The sequence below is a fragment of the Mustela putorius genome, unplaced genomic scaffold, assembly GCF_011764305.1.
Source record: "Mustela putorius furo isolate JIRA1106 unplaced genomic scaffold, ASM1176430v1.1 tig00000139_pilon_pilon_pilon, whole genome shotgun sequence".
Classification (NCBI taxonomy): domain Eukaryota; kingdom Metazoa; phylum Chordata; class Mammalia; order Carnivora; family Mustelidae; genus Mustela; species Mustela putorius.
In genome coordinates this window covers 6,788,189-6,811,662 of record NW_025421293.1, presented here as the reverse complement: position 1 = coordinate 6,811,662, position 23,474 = coordinate 6,788,189, and the positions used below count along the sequence as shown (strand labels likewise).

The 23,474-nt window shown below is 53.9% G+C and overlaps 1 protein-coding gene across 4 annotated transcripts in view; it reads right to left on the bottom strand.

Annotated features, from left to right (window-relative positions):
• The window catches only part of DTX2 (deltex E3 ubiquitin ligase 2), a 36,250-nt gene extending 16,043 nt beyond the window's left edge, over positions 1-20,207 (bottom strand). For 2 of the 4 annotated variants that reach the window (XM_013061023.2, XM_013061024.2), the window contains exons 1-3: positions 17,660-17,740; positions 5,832-6,188; positions 3,199-3,835 (exon numbers count right to left, since the gene is read on the bottom strand). In XM_013061023.2, the coding sequence (XP_012916477.1) occupies positions 3,199-3,835; positions 5,832-6,188; positions 17,660-17,705 (1,040 nt within the window). In that variant the 5' untranslated portion in view covers positions 17,706-17,740. Of the gene's footprint in view, positions 1-3,198; positions 3,836-5,831; positions 6,189-17,659; positions 17,741-18,666; positions 18,834-20,049 lie in introns of those variants that run through there. The other 2 variants (XM_045074985.1, XM_045074986.1) reach the window with 2 other exon arrangements.
• Between the last annotated feature and the right edge of the window lie 3,267 nt (positions 20,208-23,474).

Sequence of the window (23,474 nt, the reverse complement as noted above, 5' to 3'; positions counted from 1 at the left end):
CACGTAGCAGTCCCAGGCAAGGGGCAGAGGCGGAAGGCTGGAGCAAGGAAACGCAATGCCTCCCACCAGCTCCGCACGGGCCAGCGAGCCAGCACCAGCAAGCAAGCCCTGCCGGCAGGTACCCTATAAGGAGCCCTAGATGTGCAATCTGGAGCTCCCCCCACCCCTTCCAGCGCCCCCTCTGCTCCGAGCTGCGTGCCCTTGGCCAGGTGGAGATCCCTTGCTGGGCTTCAAATTCTCTATCTGCAAGACGAGAATAATTCCAAAAGGTCCTCAGGGTGGTTGTGAGGCTTAATCTGCAGCCCAAGACCAATGTCCACGGTTACCCTGTTCTCAGAGCAGTTAAGGGGATATACTGGAAAGCCGAAGGTCCGCCAGGCACCCCCCACAGAAATCCCGAAAACCGTAATACTAGAGCAAGAGGCACTTCAGACTTCCCAGCCCGAATCCTTCATGTTACTTAGGAGGGGAAAGGAGAGACATGGCAGGGGAACAGAGCTGACCCAAGGGCCTACAGCCAGTCGGCACCCCTCAAGCCCCCTCGCCCTGGCACTCCGAGCCTGCAAGCCAGGCGGACAGCAGGAGGGAACGCTTCTGGAAGAACAGCAGCAGCAAATGGAAGCAAACTGGGAGAGCCGTATCCTAGGGCCACTCAGGGCGGGGTCACGCCTCCCCAGGCCTAGCCACACCAAAGCCGCAACAGACAGCCAGGCTCGATCATCACCTCCAGCCATCAAAACGTTAAGCCACCACACCCTCTACTAAAGAAGACCACGCATGACACATTTGGAAAGTTTTCTGTCCAACATCGTTAACACACAAGTTCTGGTGCTTAAAGGGATCAAGTTCAGCTACCAGGAAATTTTTTCAAACCCGGCAGCTCAGCGCATTACTGCCTACTCTGAAAGCTTCGCCGGCCACAGAGAAGTCCGACAGCCAGGGTTTTACCCAGGTTGAGCAAGAAGCGATCTGAAACCTCACGGCTTCCCAAATAAAAACCACATGGGCTCCACAGATTTTGCTCTCGCTCACTCTCGCATGTCCTTTCCGGTGGCTGCCAGTAAATACGGCTGCTTCCGAGGCTTCCCCAGCCCACGGTACCACCAGCCCTGCTGCCCCCTGGGAGATTTCCACCTAACTTGGCGGATGTTCACTCAGCCTAGAGAACTATACCAAGGCCCCTACGGAGACCAAGGGGTGAAGCATTTTGGTTCTCCTGGCTCTGCTGGGTCAAGAGGACAGGATTCATTTAGCAGCGCCCCCGCCCCGGCTCTCCAACACCTATAAGAAAGGAGTTCACAGAAGAGGGCCAGCCTACAACTAAGACATGGGGAAACCCTGTTTTTCCAAACAGGGAGGGATAGGCCCAGGCGAGTGAACGGTGCCTCTCCCAGCTCCTGAAAAGCTGGAGGAGAAAGATAACACCCACCTCATGAGGCAGGCCCCCTTTGAGATGGTTTCAACTAACAGAGCCAGCTGGCCTGGTTCCCTTCCTGGCTGACAACCAAGGCCAGCAGGGCAAGTAGCAACACGCACGGCCCAGAAGCAGAGGTAAGGCCGTCTGGCCCAGCCACCTTCCCCTCTGGAACTTGCCTGGCTGGTACCAGGAGGCCCCACTCTGGCAGTCTCCTGGGCCCTCAGGCGGGGGAGAGGGGACGCCAGGGAAGTATCGGGGGGACTGATGGGAGCAGAAAGCAACGAAGCCCATGAATTAAGTCACCTGGCTTGATCCCAGAATCCTAGCTCTGGAACTGTCTAGAAATGTCCCTCAAAAAGAATGTGTAAGAACTTAAGGAGCCCCAGCAGGCCCAGCAAAACTGACCTAGCCCTGCTTCAGAGAGCATGCTTTTCTCTGAAGGCTTCTGGCCAGCAGAGGGGGCCGCACGGGACGCCGGGTAGGACTGAGACAGCACAGAGCCCTGCTTGCTAACGCCTATGTGAAAATCCAGGGAGGAGGCCAAGCGAAAGTTCTGGTCACCCCGTTCCCAGAGAGACCTCTGGTCCATATGCCCTCGAGCAGCAGATGCCCAGGATGACAGCCTGGCCCACACCCTCCAGTCTACAGACTCCACCACACCCTCTCTCCGGACGCCTCTGCCTATCTCTCACCCCGCCTTTAAGAGAGCTTCGAGATATTCGTGGGTCCCTCATGGCCTGCTCTGCGCCCTGGGTTGAATCCCGGCTCTGCCACTTGCTGGGGGCCCTGCCAGCCTTGGTGTGCTCCCCGGGAAGCTTGGGACAGATGGCCTTTGCGAGGATTACTGCCGTCACTCACACAGCCCAGCTACACGCGCTCAGTGAACGGCGGTGTCGCCATGTCGTATAGAAGCCAGCAGAGTCCTCTGAAACCCAGCTTTCCAAGATGCCAGAGGCCCACATCAGCCCCACCCAACAGGGGGGCGAGGCAGAGCAGCCACAGGCCCGGGACAGGCCCCAAGTCCAGTCACCAGTCACCCTCTCAGAAACCAGCCCCCTCACCCTCCCGGCGAACGCTCAGCTGTCCTGGAATGTCCCCTAAGCCCAGCGCCTTCAATCACGCGCCCTGACGACGCTCCCTGTGAGGCGACAGGTCTCCCGCCACCCCAGGAGCAAGACCCCACTGGCCACCCCAGGGCTCCCCTGACTGTTCGGTGCCTCCGGTCCTGGTGGGGCTCTTTTCACCGTCCCCCTGCAGGCGCAGAGAGCTCCACGGGACACAGGGCTGACCGCACCAGCGTGCAAGCCACCCGCGGCCGCCCGCCACACCCCCGCCACGCTGCTCTCCGCTCAAGTGACCGTGAAGCACCGAACTGGGCTCCCAGCCTTCCCCGGGCCAAGCGGGCAGGGACTGCACCCTCCACATCTGCGTCCTGGGTGCCCGGCACAGAGGAGTCAACGAAACGTCCTCAGGCCCACGGCAGAGCTATGCGGCCCGCGGGTGCAGCCCCAAGGCTCTGTGTCAGCCCGGACTCCGCTGAGCGAATGAGACCCACGAGGCAGCCGCCGGCACTCAGGCACCGGAGCTCAGGCAGGCTCTGTGCAAGGCAGGGCTGTGGACGGCCGGCCCCTAGGCACCAGAAGCCACCGCAGGGACAAGCCAGGAGGCAGGGCCCAGGCCTGCAGGTACGTGGGCGCGTCTTCCCAGCAGAATAAAAGCAGAAACCCAAGCCTGCCGACAAGGCGCGCAGGTGGACAAGCTGACCCTCCACGACACGATACCTGGCTCCACCGGCCGCGGACAGTCCTGGGGGCTGGTGCTGCGGTGCCAGGTGGGAGAGGCTGGAGCGGTAGAGGGGCTGGCTCCCCAGGGAGGGTGGCACCCCACTCCAGGGGTTGGTGGTGTTCAGCCGGGGTGCAGACCTAGCCCCAGAGAGTGAGGGCTTGTTGTAAGGGGCAAAGGCCTGGTGGGCCCCAAAGACGATGGCGGTCCTGTGGGGGGGCTGGGGGACAGGGTACGCGGGGAGGTTGGTCATGGAGTGGCGGTAGCGGCCTGACACCGGGCCGGTTCCACCACCATTGAGGCACTGATGGCAAGAGCAGGCGACTGCCGTGTGGCCTGGCGGAGCGATGATGGTGGTCACTGGGTACGGGGCTCCCGCCTGGCGCCGCACACTGCGGCAGAAGCTTGAAGTCTTGTTGGTCTGCGTGTGGGTGGCGTAGTTGACGGTGTAGTTGTACCCCAGGGGAGCCAAGTCCACAAGCTGGTTGCCCTTGGCCACCTGCTGCTCCAGGAAGTCACACACACTGGCTTCGTAAGCCGTCCAGGAGCCATCGTCACTCAACCACTCCCAGACGATGCCCCGGCCAGGGGCCGAATGCTGGGGGAACAGGTGCCTCCGCACGGCCCGCATGGTGCCTGTTCGAAAAGGAGAAGGATACATGAAATGCGAACCTGCTAGCCCCCCCAAAACAGAAGGCATTTAAAAATTCTCTTCCTAGGGCGCTTGGGTGGCTCAGTGGATTAAGCCACTGCCTTCAGCTCAGGTCATGATCTCAGGGAGGGTCCTGGGATCGAGACCCACATTGGACTCCCTGCTCAGCGGGGAGTCTGCTTCTCCCTCTCCCTCCGTCCCTCCCCCCAAGCTTGTGCTCACTCAAACGCACTCTCAAATAAATAAAATCTAAAAAAAAAAAAAAAAGAAGAAGAAGAAGAAGAAGAAAAAAAAAACTGGGCCCACAGGGCTCTAGTGGCAGAACGGGGCCTGTGTTCCTCAGCAGGAGTCGGGGATGCTGGGAACTTGGGTCAAAGTACAGCTACGGCTCAGACTCCAGGGTTTTTCAAAAATATTTCTAGTGATGAAAAATATGCAGCCCCACTTAAAAAAAAAAAAAAACTGGAACAAAAACAAAAACAAAATTAAACCGTCCGTAATCCAGTGATCAAGACCAGCCAACCACACGGCTTATGAGGCCGCGCACTTCCTGCCATCTGGTGTCCTCTGCAAAGACACTTAGGGAACTGACGACCACTCTGAAATCTTTTCGGGCTGTTTCCTTGTATTAGGCCGTGAGTATTTCTTAGGTCTCTAAAACTTTATAAAACTCATTATTCATGGTTACATAAGTCCCTTCCATGGATGTCCCATTCCCTCTGATTTCTCAAGTAGCAACTATCAGGAAACACCCTGTGGTTGGCTTATATGCTATTAATAAGCCGAACCCGAAGATCACACAGGAAAAGAAGAAAATGAACTTGGGCCATGCTTCCAACAGCACTTGCCGAAAGATGACCACTACAATTCGCTTCCACTGGTCTCCTGACCTCTCCCCGCAACACCCCCCACCCCTGCCTTGCCTACATGGCAGCCGGAAGGATACTCTTCACCTCCAAATCAGACCAGGGCACTCCTCTGCCCAAATCTTCCCAGCGCTCCCCCTTTCAGCACAAAAGCCAAAGTCCCTTCAAGGGACAACCTGCCCTTTCCTTGGGCCTGTCTTCATTCTTTCCTGGTGATCCGGCCACCTGAGTTCAAACTCTGATCTCTCCCAACACTTCATGGCTCCATTCCCTGACTGACACCCACTGAGACCACATGCAATGCACAATTTCCACACGATGCATCTTGCTTGCTGCCTTGGCTCAGTGGACTGCAAACACCCGGAAAGCAGAGACCTCCCTCTGCACCCAGCTGACTGGAAGCCTTAGCCCGAGGACCCTGGCACAGGGATCTGAGTGGCATTTCTCAGTCCCAGCACCACTGACATCCTGGGCCAAGACTTCTTTGGCAAGGGGCTAGTCCTATGCGTCTTTGCAACATCCCTGGCCTCTACCAATCAGAGGTAGAGCAAGTTCCAGTGGCTCCCTGCCCCACATGTGGAACCATCAAAAATGTCTCCAAACACTGTCAAGTGTCCTGGGGCACAAAATCACCTCCAGTTGAGAACCGCTGGGTTAGAGGGACAGGGCACAGCTCTAGGGGGAAGTTAGTGGTTCCAATCTCTGAATATGGACCAAAACACAAAAAGCCCACCCATGAGCGCACGGGCGAGTGCAGTAACCCGTGTAACCAGGTCACACAGACACGTGCAGCGGCGGCAGGACTCGTTCCTGGGCCCTGCTTACTAGCATCCCACATCCATGCCGGCCTGTGGCGAGACCCTCGGATCTCTGCCGGTGGAAGCAGGCCTTCTGGGTTTGGGAAACAAGACGGGGGTCCAGGAGGGCCCCTGTGCGGTGCTCTCAAGGCACTCCCTACTGAGAAGTACCTTCTCCGCGCTGCGCCTGTACCATTCACAGCACCTGCCTCCCAAGCCGACGCGTTTCAGGGATAGGACGAAGCTGTGAGAGTCACTCCTATGTATAACCCCACCACGGGCACTCGGACGCGTACTAGAAGTGGGAAGTGTCTTACCAGTGTCCTGGCGGAACTGGGTCCAGCTGGGGAGGTCAATGATGTAAGGGGCCAGCGAGGGGTCGGCTTGGCCCAGGGGGATGCTGTGGGCCAGGCTCCCCACCCCAAAGCGCTGGCCTTTCTGCTGGACGAACTGCTGCTCGATGTAGCTGCAGACGGCGGCACTGTACGGGTGCCAGGTGCCCAGCCCGTCCTGCCATTCCCACACAGCCACCGCCACGGGGCTGGCGCACACCTGAGCCAGGGAAGGGCTTGGGGCCATGGCCATCTTCCCCAGGACTCCCTCTGCTTTCCCAAACGGTTTCAGACCACTCTGGGCTGGAGTCTCGGGGTCATCGCCCAGTGCTTCCGGAAGACCTGTAAAAAGGACAAACAGTTACCAACACACACAGCGTCCCCCGAGAGTCGGCCTTAGCGCAGGGGCAATAAAATCCTACTTTTCCCCCAATACCTTAAGAACACTGAGTCGAGGACCTGATCCCGGCTCTTTGCTCTGGCAGCGAGGAAGAATTCAGTCAATGAAGCATTCTTCCTGCCGCTTCAAACCTCCAGGGAGATCCAGTGGAGTGAATTCTGGATGCTAATCCCCAGCCAGCTACTTTTTACCAGTCATTTCCCTCTGACCTAACTACCGAGTGGATCCTTTTCTCCTGTGTTTTCATGAGTAAGCCCAAATCCCTCGAGCGCTGAGGCCGTGGCCACCCCTCACTTCCGCTGTGCAGTGGAGACTCTACTGTGTCCGAAGCAGGTGTGTTTGGGAGAGAGCTGCTATGCTACAGACATGACAGAACTGGGGAGGGGAGGGCTCGGGGATACCTAGAGGGTCAGCCACAGAGCTGGGACTCAAAGTACCCCGGTCCTAGCTCTGCTCAGGGCTCCAGGCTGTCCCAGGAGGCATCATTAGCCACAAAGGGTACCCTAGCTAAACATTACAATCTCACAGATGCTAAAGCCTGGCCTCTCTGCACCCCAGTCTGGGCCTCATGGCCACCGGTCAGGCCAGAGGGTTTGCATCCATCTCTGGAGATGCTCCTGTCCTGGACACCTCAGCCCATCCTCTGCCCTTGTCAAGCCTACTCAGCCTTGAGGCCCAGGCTGCGTGGTTCAGGGCTTTCCCTGGCCGCCCATCATGTAAGCTTCTCCCTTGCAGCACCGACCAGAACTCTGATGCCTACAGACACGCACAGGTAGGATGACGTTCCAGATCTTACTGCCTCTCCAGAGAGCAGCAAGCCGGGAGTCTGCCTTGTGCACAGCCTTACTACCAGCCCCGGCAGAGGCTTTGTCCTAAGTGTTGTATACATATTAGTTCAAAACACTGCTAAGTGGGAAGTAGCCCGCAGCTGTTAGGAAAAGAGTGCTACACGGTACTGCGGCAGGCCCCAGAGTACCAGGGGAGCAGGACCGATTTAGTGACAAATGCCAAATATACTTGTCTGTGTATGCCTAACAGGCAGACAAAGTGGTACTTTCGCTCTGTGACAAGGCTCAAAAAGAGGTCAAGGTCCTATTGAAGGGCACACAAATACAGCTAAGCGACAACAGAGAGCAAACCAGATCAGCCCAGCTCCAATGCCCACTTTCTGGACAGGAAAGCTCAGCTCATCTCTACCTCGGGCTCCATGTACAGGAGGAGGCAGGACAGAGGAGACTCCGTCTGAAGTCCTGAGCACCGTCAACTGTTACAGCACGATCCCCCCCAGCCCACAGAGCCCAGGGTTTCCAGTCACAGCATCTGCTCTGATTTCTACACAAACCCCTCACATACACTGAACTGTCTCCCCATTTTGCAGATGAGGAAACTGAGGCCCAGGGAGTGGCAGTGACTTCTTACACAGCTGGTAACAAGGCTGGGACCCTGGGCCTTTGCTGCTGTCCCTGAGATGGCACTGTACTACCAAGGTTTCGAGAAGGCCCAAGACACCTGCCCCACACGGAAGGCAGATCTGAGCAGTGCGTGAGAATGAACAGGCACTGGCTTACTCTACTCCCTGTATCATCTTGAACGAAGGTACCTAAGCTCACCCAGTCTGCTTTCTGCCCCCTGAAAATGAGGACACCAACATCTGTTCTCAGTGCTTCTCACTGGTGTTCCACCAGCTCTATACAAAGCACCCAGCACAGCCCCGGCACACGGCGGAGCAGCCAAGCCTGTCTTCCTCCCTTTCCCTGCCACCCCACCCCCCACTCCAGGACCTCCAACCCCGCCCTTCAAGTCTGAGGGAGGAGCCGTGGCCCGGGGCAGCACTGAGCACGAGAACGCGGGCGTTGGATGAGTCAGGCCTGCGAGAACTCTGGAGCACACCTGCGGGTGCCCGGGCGGCCGACTGCTCCAACGAAAGCACACCTCCCACTCAGGAGGATCAGACCTGGGATGCCCACGGGCGGGCTGGCTTATTAGTTCTGTGACTGCAATTAGAAGTCTCTGTAACCACATCCAGGTACAAATCACAGGCCTGGTTTCAGAGCCCATTAATCCCAAGCCCGGACTTTCCTCCTGGCACCTCCTCGCAGGCATCACTCATCTCTCAGGCAGCGGGGGCTGCGTGTGTATCGGCACACGTGGTATGTTCCAGCATGTCCGCACATCCCCAGATGAACCAACGCGCAGAACTCTGCCAGACAGCCTGAGAGACACCGGCTAGAAAGGCAGCTGAGGTTCCCATGAATGCGCCCGGCCGATACACACCAAGGGCCCAGCCTCACCCAGGCACTGCTGGGGTACTGGAGACCCGAGAGGAAGAGGACATGGCAAACTGCTGCTGTCCCCCATCAGACCACGGCCTCCTCCTTAGGTCCAGCCTAAGGCCCAGCCTAATTCTAGCAAGTTCCAGAACATTCGAAGCCACTGCCCACCGCCTCCCCATCTGTTCATCCTGGTGCTACATGTGTCCAGACTCTGGTCCTCTCTCCACCAAGGAACCCAAGTGAATGTGCCCATCTTCCAGACTCAGCCGCAGCAACTCCCTCTCCTGAGCCCTCTGACCCACACCCTCACCAGAAAAGCTACGACTCCAACCCCCACCCCCACCCCCACCCCACCCTGGGCGTCTTCCAGGCCTGTTGCACTTATCCCAACACGAAGGACTACATTTATTGGTTTCGGTGTCTGTCTCCCCACTGGAACAAAAACTCCCCGAGGGCAGAGCTAGGGCTGACCCGAAGCTGGGGCTTCAGCTCTTCAAATGCCCAATATCCCCAAAGGTCTGAAACACCAGCGGACAAAACAGAGGAGAACCTTCTACTCCCAGGGGCCTGGGGCACATTTGAAGTGAGGCCCGGCAACGCCCACCGGTTTTCCACTTGAACTCGGCAATTACAGGCACACAAGGGCCATGTCGAGGTGCCTGCTCCCTATAACCACCTCAGCCATCATGAAGCTGTACTTCAAAAACCTAATTTGTTTCGGCTCTTAATGACAGGGGCTATTGAGGGTGTCCTTAATTATGAAAATAATAATTACTATAATTGGCCATAGAAAAAAAAACCTCCATCTGGAACTAAACACCTACAATAAGGGACTTCTTAAAGAACTTACAGTATAACCTAATGATGGAATAGGAGTCCTCAAAGATGTTTATAAAAGGCTTACGGACCTAGGATAATGCACACGACAAACACGAAATACAGGACACAGAAAAGCACCCGCTCCACTGTTGGCCAAGAAGGTGTGTCGTTTACTGGGCACCTACTGTGGGGCACTCTGGTCCTCCAGGCTCTCTCATCCCTCAAACGCCCTTGAAGGTAGGGTGTGTCCCCCATTTTATAAGGGAGAGAACTGAGGCCAAAAGAAATAAAGAACTGAGGCACCTGGCTGGTTCAGTCAGAAGGGCGTGCGACTCCTGGTCTCGGGGTCATGTGCTTGAGCCTTACACTGGGGGTAGAGATTACTAAAAATAAACTTTAAAAAAAAAAAAAAAGAAAAGAAAAGAAAAGAAAGAAGGGAACGCCTGGATGGCTCAGTTGGTTAAGTGACTGCCTTCAGCTCTGGTCATGATCCCAGGGTTCTGGGATCGAGTCCCACATTGGGTTCCTTGTTCAGCAGGGAGCCTGCTTCTCCCTCTACCTGCTACTCTGCCTACTTGTGTGCGCGTGCTCACTCTCTCTGTGTCAAATAAATAAAATTAAGTTAAAAAAAAAAAAAAAGAAAGAAAGAAAGAAAAAAGGCTAGGGGCACCTGGGGAGCTCCATCAGTTAAGCATCTGCCTTCGGGCACACAGGGGACAGCGGCCAAGTCCCAGGATCCTGGGACCAAGCCTTACACAGAGCTTCCTGGGCAGGGAGCCTGCTTCTCCCTCTGCCCGCTGCTCCCCCAGCGTGTGCTCTGTCAAATAAATAAATAAAATCTTAAAAAAAAAAAAGAAGAAAAGAAAAGGTGTGCCTGGGTGGTTCAGTCAGTTAAGCATCTTTGGCTCCGCGGGGGTCCTGGGATCAAACCCCATGTCAGGCTCCCTGCTCAGTGGGGGAGCCTGCTTCTCCCTCTTCCTCTGCTGCTCCCCCTGCTTGTACACTCACTCTCTCTGTGTCAAAGAAAGAAAAGAGAAAGAGAGAAAATCTTTTAAATAAATAAATAAAGGCTGGGAAGGAACAACTCTAAAATGTTAACAGGAGTGGAGGAATTATGGTTTGGTTTGGTGTGACCCCTTTGTGTACCTGTAAATGTTCCACAATGGTCATATTACTTTTTAGGATGAACCCAAAGTTACTTTTTTTAAAGATTTTATTTATTTATTTGACAGACAGAGATCACAAGTAGGCAGAGAGGCAGGCAGAGGGAGAGAGGAGGAAGCAGGCTCCCTGCTGAGCAGAGAGCCCAATGTGGGGCTAGATCCCAGGACCCTAAGATCATGACCTGAGCCGAAAGCAGAGGCTCTGACCCACTGAGCCACACAGGCACCCCACCAAAGTTACTTTTTTAAAAAATATCAACAACTTTGACCATGAGAAAAATCTTCTTGCTTTCCTTCACATTCTCTTGCCGGATTTAGCTGCAAATCCTGTCCACGGGCGCCGCGCTGAGGCACAGCAGACTGCGGCTGTCCTACCGCAGACGCACTGTCACACAAAAGAAAAAAGTTACATGTGTCCCAGAGTCTTCCTATCCACAGAGGATTTAGAAGAGCTTTAGAACAAAAACTGAGCTGACACGAGAATCTTAACGAAAATCACCCTGCCTAACTGTGGGCCTCCAGGTGGGGAAATCACACAAGTGGATCCCACAATGGCTGCGGCCTTTGGGAAGCGGGCTCCGAGTGTGGGGGTTTTGGGTTCTTTTTTAAAGATTTTATTTATTTATTTGACAGAGAGAGACAGTGAAGGAGAGAATACAAGCAGGGGGAGTGGGCAGAGGGAGAAGCAGGCCCCCATTGAGCAGGGAGCCTGATGCGGGGCTCGATCCCAGGACCTTGGGATCATGCGCGAACTGAGCTGAGGGCAGCGCTTAAAGGCTGAGCCACCCAGGTGCGCCCCAAGTATGCTTTTTAAGGCAGTGCTCAGGCTGAGTGATCATCACCTTGCCAACATGTGAGGACCCCATTCCATTCCTCCAAAGCCCACCAAAATATGTACTGGCTTCATGCATGCCTGGGCTCAGTGGTTCACCTTCCCATCCACTCAGACACGGTGGCCGGCCCCCAGCCTCCACTGTCCCAAGGGGAGATGGAGATGGCGGTCAGAAGCCACGCACAGACAAGCGCGCCCCACCCTTGGTGACTTTGGGACAATCAGCTTCCCACTCAGGCGGCTGGATGGGTTTTCCCCAGAGTCTGATGAGCACTGGGAATCTATTTGCAAATGGGATGGCAAGCTGCCCACTGATATGTAAAATGCAAGAATGCGGTATGCTCTGGACACAGAAATGGCCTCCACGCCCACTTCTCTAGTGGCCCAGAATGCTCTCCTGCAGAACGGAAGAGTTCTGGGGAGCACGGACGGGAAGCCAGCGGCCTATTTCCTAAGCCGCCTCTCCTTCAGGGCCTTTCCAAGAAGCTCTGCCTGAAACTCAGGCACCCACACCCACCAGCTGACACGAGGAGAATGACCTTCCAAGACCTCAGGACAGCCCAGCCAGCCACCCGGGGCCCTGGCAGGAAGCCTTCCCACTGACCCGGGAGAGGCCACTCCTGCACACAAACACGGCTAAGAAATGTCCTACCTGACTAGAAATGTTGCTTTTAATGCAAATTTATAACAATGGGACATTATTTTTTTTGGCTATCAAAATAGTTTAAAAATTTTTTTAAAAAAAGCTTAATTTCAACAATTTGGTACCTGCCGGACTACACAGAGTCCTCCCACCCCTGGGAAGCATAAACCCTTTCCAGGAAAGTGTGCTAATATGTATGGAGTGGTTTAGAAATGTTCACTTGCGGGGCGCCTGGGTGGCTCAGTGGTTTAAGCCTCTGCCTTCGGCTCAGGTCGTGATCTCGGGGTCCTGGGATCGAGCCCCACATGGGGCTCTCTGCTCAATGGGGAGCCTGCTTCCTCCTCTCTCTCTGCCTGCCTCTCTGCCTACTTGTGATCTCTGTCTACCAAATAAATAAATAAATAAAATCTTTAAAAAAAAAAAAAAATGTTCACTTGCTTTGACCCCGTACTCTATCTAAGGAGATTGTAGAAAACCTCTGGCATAAAGATATTTGTCATATTTTGACCAGGTAAGAGAAGCGTACAGGAAATTCCACAGAAACCCACTGAAGTGTTTACACCGGCTGTCTGTCAACAAGAGGAACCGTAGAAGGCCTCTGGATTGACTTTCTTACCTACCTGAGCACTTCACATTTTCTAAAGTGGGAAAGTATTACTTCCGTTACGAGCAACATATCTCTTTCAAATGCCCAGCACTTTTTTTTTTTTAACATTTTATTTATTTATTTGACAGAGAGAGAGATCACAAGTAGGCAGAGAGGCAGAGAGAGGGGGTGGGGGTGGGGATGCAGGCTCCCCACTGAGCAGAGAGCCCAATGGCTGGGCTCGATCTCAGGACCCCGAAACCATGACCCGAGCTGAAGGCAGAGGCTTAACCCACTGAGCCACCCAGGTGCCCCTGCCCAGCACTTTTAAAACACCATAAATATAAACCAACCCCCCCCACGCCACCACCGTGACTTAGCACCATTACTCTGACAGCTGCTAACGACCCCAGGGCAGTTTCGCAAGCACACCTCCACGAAGTACCACGGCACCTCTTTGCCAGGACACATCCCCATCTCTGAGTTCCAAGCAAAGGCATAAAACAGACGATCCACGTCCCTGAACTACCGCAACAGGCAGGCACTGCAGAAGGGGCTTTTGTCTCAAACAGATGGCTCAGGCTGGTGCCACCCAGAGCACACCAGGTTTCTGAGAGACGGAAGGACGGGAATACTGATCTGTCCCTTACACATAGGGCTGCAGGACAGGAAGGGACAACTCCTCTTCTAGTGGATTCCTGCCTGAGCCCTCCAGGGGCAGGTCAGAGCAGAACCTTCCAAACAGGGCTCAGAAAGCCAACAGGTGGGGCACCTGGCTGGCTCAGTCGGTTGATTTCAGCTCAGGTCATGATCTCAGGGTTGTGAGATCATGCCCAACCTCAGGCTCTGTGCCGAAGCGGGGGTGGGGGGTGCTTTTTTGGGATTTTCTCTCTCCCTCTGCCCCTCCCCCTGCTGTCACTAAATAAATAAATACATAAAAATCAAGCCATCAAGGGTGGCCAGGGGGCAGGCCCTAGCAACCTTCAATTCCCTGGAGCCAACCTCCTCCACCAGCACAAGAACCACTATGCTGATCTTTCTCTGCTAGGAGCGAGGTGACCACTAGCAGCTTTTCAGGACAGAACCCTGGGCCCCAGACCTCCCCAGGGGGTCAAAATGGGGGAGCCGTGGAAGCAGTGGCAGGAGTTACAGCAATGGCCACCAACCAAGGGCTTACAAGGCACCACACGCTGAGCACCTTACACGGGTTCTTGCTCAAGCCCTGTGGTCCCAGGCACGGGTCTTCGCTTGACTCTACAGATGAGGACGGGAGGCAAGAGAAGATAAGCAACCTGCCCAAGAATCCACAGGCCTAAGGCAACCCAAATCTGTTTCCAGAGTCCACACCAAGACAGAACGGGTACGCTGATGCTGGACACGTCGGCCTGCCGGATAGGTTTTTCCTCGCCAACAGTTTCCAGGTTTTTTTGTTTTGCTGTTTTTTGAAAGTGAGCTGTTGTTTAAAAATTGGAATAGTCACCATTAAAAAAAAAAAATCCAAATTTCCAGCTTCTGGAAAGCAGAAAAACTGGCAACATTTGCAGTGCTGACCTAGACACCTTACCCCTCCAGCAACAGCCAGTTGAACCACTGTGGTGGCTGGAACACACTGGTCAGGTTACCAGTTACCATGATGCCCTGAGACAGTGTTCAGCAAGCTTTTCCCTACAAGCCGAAAGAGGACGGGTTCCAGGCTTTCGCAGAGCACTGGGTGTCTGAGGCAACTATGCAACGCTACCCCGAGAGTGGGAGACCGTCCATGGACGATGTGCAAACTAACTGGTTAGTCTATAGCTCCCCCGACACCCATCACCACGATGCCACCATCCTGGACCTACTCTCTGAGACAAATACTTCTCTGACTCCACTTCTCTGTCAAAAAGTAGGAAAGTGCCTCTCCCTCTACAGACACGTCTTTTCCCAGCAACTTAGGAGGAGCTACTGCTTGAGGTTCTCCACCCTGTGAAATCTTTCCTACACCCACTCCTGCCCACAGGCAGAAGGGGGCACTTTTTTTTTTTTTAAGATTTTATTTATTTATTTGACAGAGATCACAAGTAGGCAGAGGGGCAGGCGGGGGGGGGGGGGGGGGGAGTGGTGGGAAGCAGGCTCCCCGCCAAGCAGAAACTTGCAGGGCTCGATCCCAGGACCCTGGGATCATGACCTGACCTGAAGGCAGAGGCTTTAACCCACTGAGCCACCCAGGCACCCCAGAAGGGGGCTCTTCTAACAACCAATGTCCATGTAACATCTGAACCCAAGTGTCTACTGGCCCTCCACTAGGACACAGGGTCCTAAAGGCAAGGACTAAGGTCAGGAAAAGAGGTAGTAAACGAGACACAGAGGGGCACCTGGGTGGCTCAGTCCGTTAAGTGTCTGCCTTCCGCTCAGCTCATGATCCCAGGGTCCTGGGATCGAGCCCCGCGTCGGACTCTCTGCTCAGCGGGGAGCCTGCTTCCTCCTCTCCCTCTGCCTGTTGCTTCCCTTGCTTGTTCTCTCTCTCTCTCTCTGACAAATAAATAAAACCTTAACAAAAAATAAAATAAATGAAATAAACACGACACAGAACACTGACTACAAAAGAAAACAGCAACAAAATTTCACTATGTTAAAATTAAGAATGGTTCAACAAAAGATGGCTTAAATAAAGAAGAAAAAAGAAAACATTCACAATATGAACAAACGGATCAAAATCAAGAATCTGTAAAGAACCGTTACAATCAATAAATAACAAAACGTTGGCAAAAATCACGAGCAAATATTTCACAGGAAACACGTATGCCAACGAGCTTATTTTTATCCCATGTCAGGGTCAGGCACACAGAAATCACAATCCCAAAGATCCCGTTTTATACCCATTCCATCGGCAAAAATAAAGTCAGCCTGTAGAGAGTGACGGCAGGAACGGGAACACACACGCTGGTACAACCACTTGAGAAAACAGTCTGGCTTTGTCTATGAAAGCGGCGCCTTTATATACCCTATCACCTAGCAAAAAGTTCATATCCAAGAACACCTTCTGCACATGTGCTACAGATGTGCCTGGAAACGTCCAGAGCAGCACATTTGCAATAGCAGAAATCTAGGCACAATTCCATGCCCATCAGCGGGACATTAGATGCATGACTGTCCTGTATTCCCTCCGCGGATTACTCGGCAGTGAAAACAAATGAACTAGAGGACGACAGGCGATAATTCAGATAAATCTCAACAATGTATTTTTTTTTTCCCTTAGAAACACACAGGTATGGGGCGCCTGGGTGGCTCAGTGGGTTAAGCCGCTGCCTTCGGCTCGGGTCGCAATCTCAGGGTCCTGGGATCGAGTCCCGCATCGGGCTCTCTGCTCAGCGGGGAGCCTGCTTCCTCCTCTCTCTCTCTCTGCCTGCCTCTCTGCCTGCTTGTGATCTCTCTCTGTCAAATAAATAAATAAAATCTTTAAAAAAAAAAAAAAAAGAAAGAAACACACAGGTATGATAAAACTGCCCGAAAGCAAGGGGATACTGGTTAGCTCAGGATGGGGAGAAAGATCAGAGGATTACACGTATACTTTCCTTTCAAGCTTTTGGTTTGGGTCAATGGAATGCAGGGGCTGGCTACCTTCATTAAAAATCCCTTAGGAGGGGCACTTGGGTGGCTCAGAGGGTTAAAGTCTCTGCCTCCGGCTCAGGTCATGGTCCCAGGGTCCTGGGATCAAGCCCCACATCGGGCTCTCTGCTCAGCGAGGAGCCTGCTTCCCTTCCTCTCTCTCTGCCTGCCTCTCTGCCTACCTGTGATCTGTGCCTGTCAAATAAATAAATAAAATCTTAAAAAAAAAAATCCCTTAGGAAATAAATAAAAGCAAGCCACGCGTGAACGGTGATGAGTGTGAATTAACCCAGCTCTGTGTTTACCCAAGGTAAACATTAAAACAAACACATCTTATCCCAAGAACCAAGCAGTAGCCCTGGCACCCAGTTTCTGTGGAGCCCGTGGCCCCATTCCTGTTGGCCCCTTGGGCACCTTCCATGTCTGAAGCCTGACTCACCTTCCTTCCTAATTCTGCTTCCCCGCCGGAGTCCCTGCCCCAGGCAGTTAGGAGAAAAACCTGGATTTCTCGCTCTTCACCCCTTCCCCGATAGCCCTGCAGCTGCCATGGCTGCTCTGTCCTCTCTCCTCACCTCCTCAGCACCCCCTGCTGCCAGCATCGGCTTCAGACCTGAATGCCTCTCACCCTGGTAAGTATTCTCTTCCAGCTGGCTTCTCCAGCGATCCCTCCTGGTCCACCTGAGAGCCACGTGCAAGACCGAGTCTCCCGAAGTATACTTCCGGAACACATTTCAAGTTCCTTGGGTTGACACTGAAAGCCCATTGCGATCTGGTCCCTCCCTATCACCAGTATTTGCCAGCGCGCTTGCCTTCAGTACCCTCTTTTGGTCTGCGCCTCCCCTTCCCCAACCCAACTGTCCCCAACAGTTTAAGTGACAACGCCCCTCTCCTCCCGGCATATACCCAGCTGTCCCACCTCCGTGCCTTGGCTCCATGCAGAATTTGCCCACCTGGCCACTCGTCCTCCCCCTACCCATCCTTCCAAGACCCAGTTTAAAGAGCACAGCCAGGCGCCTGGGTGGCTCAGTGGGTTAAGCCGCTGCCTTCGGCTCAGGTCATGATCTCAGGGTCCTGGGATCGAGTCCCGCATCGGGCTCTCTGCTCAGTAGGGAGCCTGCTTCCTCCTTTCTCTCTCTGCCTGCCTTTCTGCCTACTTGTAATCTCTCTCTGTCAAATAAATAAATAAAATCTTTAAAAAAATAAATAAATAACAATAAATAAATAAAGAGCACAGCCATGGGTGCCCAGGTGGCTCAGTTGGTTAAGCGACTGCCTTCAGCTCGGGTCATGATCTCAGGGTCCTGGGATCCAGCCCCACATCGGGCTCCCTGCTCAGTGGGGAGCCTGCTTCTCCCTCTCTCTCTGCCTGCTGCTCTGACTGCTTGTGCTCTCTCGCTCTCTCTGTCAAATAAATAAATAAAATTTTAAAAAATGAAACAAAACAAAACAACAGTTTCAACAGCACGGCCATGATGCCTCAAGGCACCCAACGGAAAGAAAACACCCTCTTACCAACTTCCACAGCCCTTGTCTGCCCGGCACGGTTCTCCACGTCCATTCTATCTCTTCAAGGAGGCTATCAGCAACCTGAAGGCAATGTCTCATGTCTATTCCCCGTCTATCAGAAGCTGGCGTGGTGTAAGCTAAGAGTCACAAACAGCATAATCCGGTCTAATCCATCCCGTACTTTCCAGCCCGTGAGCTCGTTTAAAATGCCCTCATGGAATTCTGCTAAAATCCTGCTCCCCAGAGCCTTGGCACCGCCCACAAAACCCTCCACACTCAGCCCTCTGCCTACCTCACTGCCTCCTCGACCCCACGCCCAGCCCTAGTTGGCCCAGCCACAGGGAGCTACTTCCGGTGGCCTAGGCGCACCAGGTAACTTCCGGACTCTGCAGACGCCAACTCCTCTGCTGGGCTTCTCCCCTCCTTTTCAAGTCCTACCCCTTCACAACTCACCTTAAGCTATCCTCTTCCGGAACCTTCCCTCCTACCGCTCCCTGAACAAATGGGGTTAGCGGACCGGGGGGCTGGGGCTCTGCCCTGTGATTCCTCCTGCCTCAACACACAGCACACCGACAACACCTTGCCACCGTCTACGGTCCGTCTGTCTGTTCCACCAAATGATGACCTCCAAGGTGACAGAGCCCTTGTCGCTCATCAGGGTGCCCCACCGCTGGGTACGGGGCTTGACACAAAGGAGGCACCCAGTTGTGTTCGTGCAACAAAAGAAATACCAATGTCCAGTTCAGATGCAGAAATCATGACTTGCGTCCCTCACCCCGTAAAGCTATGCCTTGAGTGGAAACTGTGGAAAGCATCTTCTAGGACTGGTTAAACAGGAGAAGCCCTTGGCAAGAAAGCACTTGACTTTATTTGAGACAGTTGGCAATCAACACTCGACTCCCAAGGCCGACTTTCATCGCGGAGGCCTCAAATTCTACCCTCCCCGGGCTCCACCTCTTCTACTGAAAAACCAGACCCAGAAGCCAGCAATGAGACGTCCCCGTGGCTCTTACCTTTTCTCTCGGGAGGGCCGGCACCAACTGTCTCTTCTCGACGAAGACACTAGATCCTTAAGAGGAGTGACTTGTTTGAGTTCCCATCTTGACAGAAAACGCCAACCACAGAAACTGAGCAAATCGGAAAGCCTTGGGGACTCGGCCAGGCGAATTCCAGGGCACCTCTGCCAACAAGGAAAAAGATGATCGGGTTTTAAATTGAGAAACGGCAGTCAGTGAAAACGAATGCACAGATGTTGGGTCTGTGCGCCGCGGCTGGGGCCTGGAAACCACCGGATTTATTTTCCAACAGCCTGGGCAGGGCAGAAGGTACAACCAACAGTCTCCCTCTCTATCTGCTCAATAATCAAGGAGACAGAGAGGAAAAAAAAAACAACAACAAAAAAAAAAACGAACACATCAGCTCTTTCACGGGAAGGCGTAAACAGACTTCAGAATAAGCCAGCGTACAGTGTTAAGTATCCAGGATAATGAGCACACCAGAGAGGGTAAAAGTTGGCCCAAGGTCACATAGCGCATGAGCAGGAGACCTCGTTATCGTGAGCACGATGGTAAAGCCTGACTTTGGCTCCCAGAAAGTCCGCCTTAAAAGAACTCCTCTATTGACGAGTCAGGATGGCAGGCAGAAATATTCCGAGTTAATTCTTAACGGTCCAAGCGCCTGTGCACACACTATTTCCATTGTTACCGGCACTTAGGGAAGTGGAACCAGTGTGGAGGAGAGCAGCTGGCTGGAGGGGAGTTGGGGGGCGGGGGGGACCCACGAAAGGGCGGCTTCAGAAAAGAGCCTCTTCTAAACCCTCTTCAACATACATTATGCACCCCTCAAAAGCTAACCCAGGGCCCCAAGAAACAGGAGTTTCCTGGCGGGGCGACCCCTACTTGAGGCGAGGGAAGCGGAGTTCGGGGGCAAACTCTTCCGAAGTCCAGCCCCGGGCTCTAGCGAGGCGTCCACCCGGAGGCAGAGCCCAGCAGAACCCACACCGCGAACCACGCAGCTCGGTGGCAATATCCCTACCGCCCTCGACCCCCGCCCTGTGGGAAAAGGGGTACCCTCCTCGCGACCGCCCCAAACTCCCAGGGTCTGCGCCCCTCCCCCTTCCAGCCCTTCGCCTTCCACCCGGCGTCCACCCTCGCACCCAGCCCTGTCCCAAGCTGCCAGCGCGTCCGATTTCCCCAGCTCCCGCCTCCTGCTGCCCCAGCGCCGCGGCGGGTCCTCCCAATCCCCCCGGACCTCACCCCGGGGCTCGTCCCCGGCCCGGCCCAGCCCGCCCTCACTCCCACGCCCGCCCCCTTCCGGTCCCAGCTCGGCTCCGTCTCCCCCGCGTCCCCGGGACCCCAGCCCTGACGACAGGCAGGTGGCCTGCCCGCCCCTCTCACCGAAGCTGAGGAAGGCGAGGGGGCAGGCGGAGGGCACCGCCGCGCTCGGGCTACAGCTCGGGTTCGGCCTGGGCACGGCTCCGACTGAAGCTCCGACTCTGAGGAGGTAGCCAGAGTGAAACTCGGCGTCGCAGCTTCCTAGCGCTCGGGTGCGCGTGCGCAGGACGCGCGGCCTTCTGGGAAATGTAGTTCCGTGGGGTGGGGGGCGGGGCGGGACCCAACCCAACACGCACCTGTTCAGGTGTATGCATTCTTCCTTCTTAGTCTGCTCACTCACTGACTTCCTTCATTAACTTATTGACTCATTTTAGATAGTCTTTACCGTACATACGTGGTGCCAGGCCCTGTGCTGGGCACTGGGGATTAAAACATGAGTCAGAAACTTGGTTTCTCTCCTTGGAGAGCTTCATCTCTACTTGGGGAGACAGACACTCAAACACGTAATCACAGTTCAGGGGGATAAATGTGTTTAAGCACAAGAGCTGGAGCACAAAGGGTGTGGTTAATTTGGGGGGGCGCGGTGTCACGGAGACATCACAAAGGGGTCGGACGCCTGAGTTGGATTTTGAGGCACATACAGGATTTGTCAGATGGAGTACAGGGACGTTCCTGCAAAGGAAGAGAGTTGTGAAAGTGCTTGACGCATTCAGGAAGCAGAGAAACGTTCCCTGTGGCCAGGGCAGGAGAGGACACAGAGGGGCTGAGGACAGAGAAAATAGATTAGAATGCACCAGGATATGAGTGTGGGGAGCTGGCTGGGTGAGATCATGATTGTCTTTAAATGCCCATGCAAGGAATTTAGGCAACTGGAGCCAATAGGAAGATTCAAGCAAGGGAATGACAGCCAGCGCTGCAGTTTAGAAGGATACCCTGTGTGGTAGGTAGAGGATAGGTTTAAAGGACAGAGAAAGGAGTGGGGAGACCAATTTGGAGGCTGTTGCTGTAGTCCAGATAGAAGGCCTGAACCAGGATGGTGACTATTCTTCTGGGATCACAGACCTCCTTTACAGAGCTAAAGAAAGCTATTCCCAAAATATGCTCAGACAGAAATGTTCACACCCGTGTACATACAGGTCACACATACAGTCTTGCACACTGTAGTTTGGGAGTTTGGAGTTCTTTGAATCTTGGACTAAAGTTGAGTATCTTTACATAATGTCACTCAGATTTCATCAGGGATTTAAGGAAGAGACCTCTCCTTCCATCCCTACCCCCATCACTCAGTTCAAAACTTTATTTTATAGAAAAGCGGGGAAAAAATGGGGCACCTGGGTGGCTCAGTGGGTTAAAGCCTCTGCCTTTGGCTAGGGTCCTGATCCCAGGGTTCTGGGATCGAGCCCCACATCGGGCTCTCTGCCTCGTATGGAGCCTGCTTCTTCCTCCTCTTTCTCTTCCTCCCTCTCTGCCTACTTGTGATTTGTCAAATAAATAAAAGCTTTAAAAAAAAAAAAAGAAAGAAAAGGAAGCCAGAGAAGGGGACTAATCCACCCAAAGTCAGTGAAATGGGGGAAGGAGTGCCTGTGGCAGGCCCACTTCTGGGACCCTAGGCCAGCACTCTTCATGACCCAGGACCTGACTTTGAGGATATAAGCCTTGAGTCTGGGGAGGCACCAAAGTCAGATTCTCCCCCATGATGCCAGCCCTCTTTCTAGAACTGAAGGGTGACTTTCTAGCTGTGACTTACACTAGGTGACAGCAGTGGCTACAGGTTAGAAGGGGGACATTTCCTTTCTCTCAGAATCTCCGTATTCTGAGCCCAAACCATCTACATTTCCAAAGCACCTAGTATGTGGCAAGCACTAAACATGCATCATCTCATAGTAAATCCTCTCCATGAGGTAGGTACTAACATCATCCTCTTTTTTTTTTTTTTTTTTTTTTAGGTAGGCTCCACGCCCCACGTGGGGCTTGAACTCACAACCTTGAGATCAGGAGTCACACACTGTACTGAATGAGCCAGCCAGGCGCCCTCTCGTTATCCTCATTTTAAAGATGGGGACACTGAGACAGTTTAAGCGATGTGTCTAAGGTCGCAGAGCTAGCAACTGGCAGAGCTGGTCGTGTCTAAGCCCAGACTTGAGCAGCCCAATATGACTGGCCTCTTTGGGGCATGGTGGGGGTGGGGAGGGTGGAACAGAAGAAACGGTCTGAAGCATTAGAAAAGCCTTCCCACCCTGAAAAGGTTGGGACCAGTATGGGAGCCAGGGACAAGGCCAAGGTAGAGAAGTTTCCCAGAAGCAGGAAGTAGGACAGAGCCGGGAAGGCTGGGTGCGTGGAGTGTGTTCCCATGAGGTGGCGCAGGCAAGAAAAGGGGAGGGGAGGGGCGCCTGGGTGGCACAGCGGGTTAAGCTTCTGCCTTCAGCTCAGGTCATGATCCCAGGGTCCTGGGATCGAGCCCCGCATCGGGCTTTCTGCTCAGCAGGGAGCCTGCTTCTCTCCTCCCCCTCTTCCCCCTCTTCCCCCTCTTCCCCCTCTTCCCCCTCTTCCCCCTCTGCCTGCCTGTCTGCCTACGTGTGATCTCTGTCAAATAAATATTTTTTTAAAGGGGGGAGAGGGGAGTTTCAGTCAACAAGTTGGGTGTACGGTAGGGAGGCAAGCAAATCTAGACATCTGGGTAGAGATAGGGATTCGGGAGTCACAGACAATGTGATGGAGATCACCTGGAAAGACCACGGAAGATAAGAAAAGGTGAGTCCAGGGCTAAGGAACACTGACTTTTGAAGAACAGAGGAGAGCTAGAAGTGTCCAGAAAGCAGGCTGGACTGTGGGGGGGAGCCTGGCGTGAGCGTGGTGGCAGAGAATCAAGAAGAATGTCCCACAAAGGCGGCCCCCAGTGTGACAGACACTTCTGAGAGGCCCAACAAGGTAGTCTGCTGGGAGGGGTGCCTATTCCAGAACCCAGGGCCCCTGCCTCCCAGTTCTGGGCTCTGTCATATCTTGCAGTCTTCAGGAAATGCCCCCAAGCCTCCAGCTTTGCCACAGGAAGGCCACTGGGGACTGGACTGGTTTCCACAAGAATCATGGGCTCGAGCATGTAGATGCACTTAGAGGTCTGTGGCTGGGAAGGTTGTACAGTCCGGGAGTGCAGCCCGCTCTTCCAAGAACCACCTTTGTGTGGCACACATCAGGGCAGGGGGCGGAAGAGGCTGTACCGGCATGTGCAGAATGAGGCTGCTTACGTAAGGTCGCCCGTGACCGGATGTGCCAGGAAGGACACTAGCCAACACAGTCACGTCTGATGAGCAGGAGAGCAGGTGACTTTCAATTTCTTTGTCCTCTTCTTGCATCATTTGAGTGTGTCCCAAAGAATAGTTTCCTTTTTTATAACCTGAAAAGAAAGACTATTTTTATTTGGGAAAAATAAAGAGTTTGGGTCGTGAAAAGAAGCGAAATAGGGCAACAGCAAGAGGAAGAATGTGGCGGGG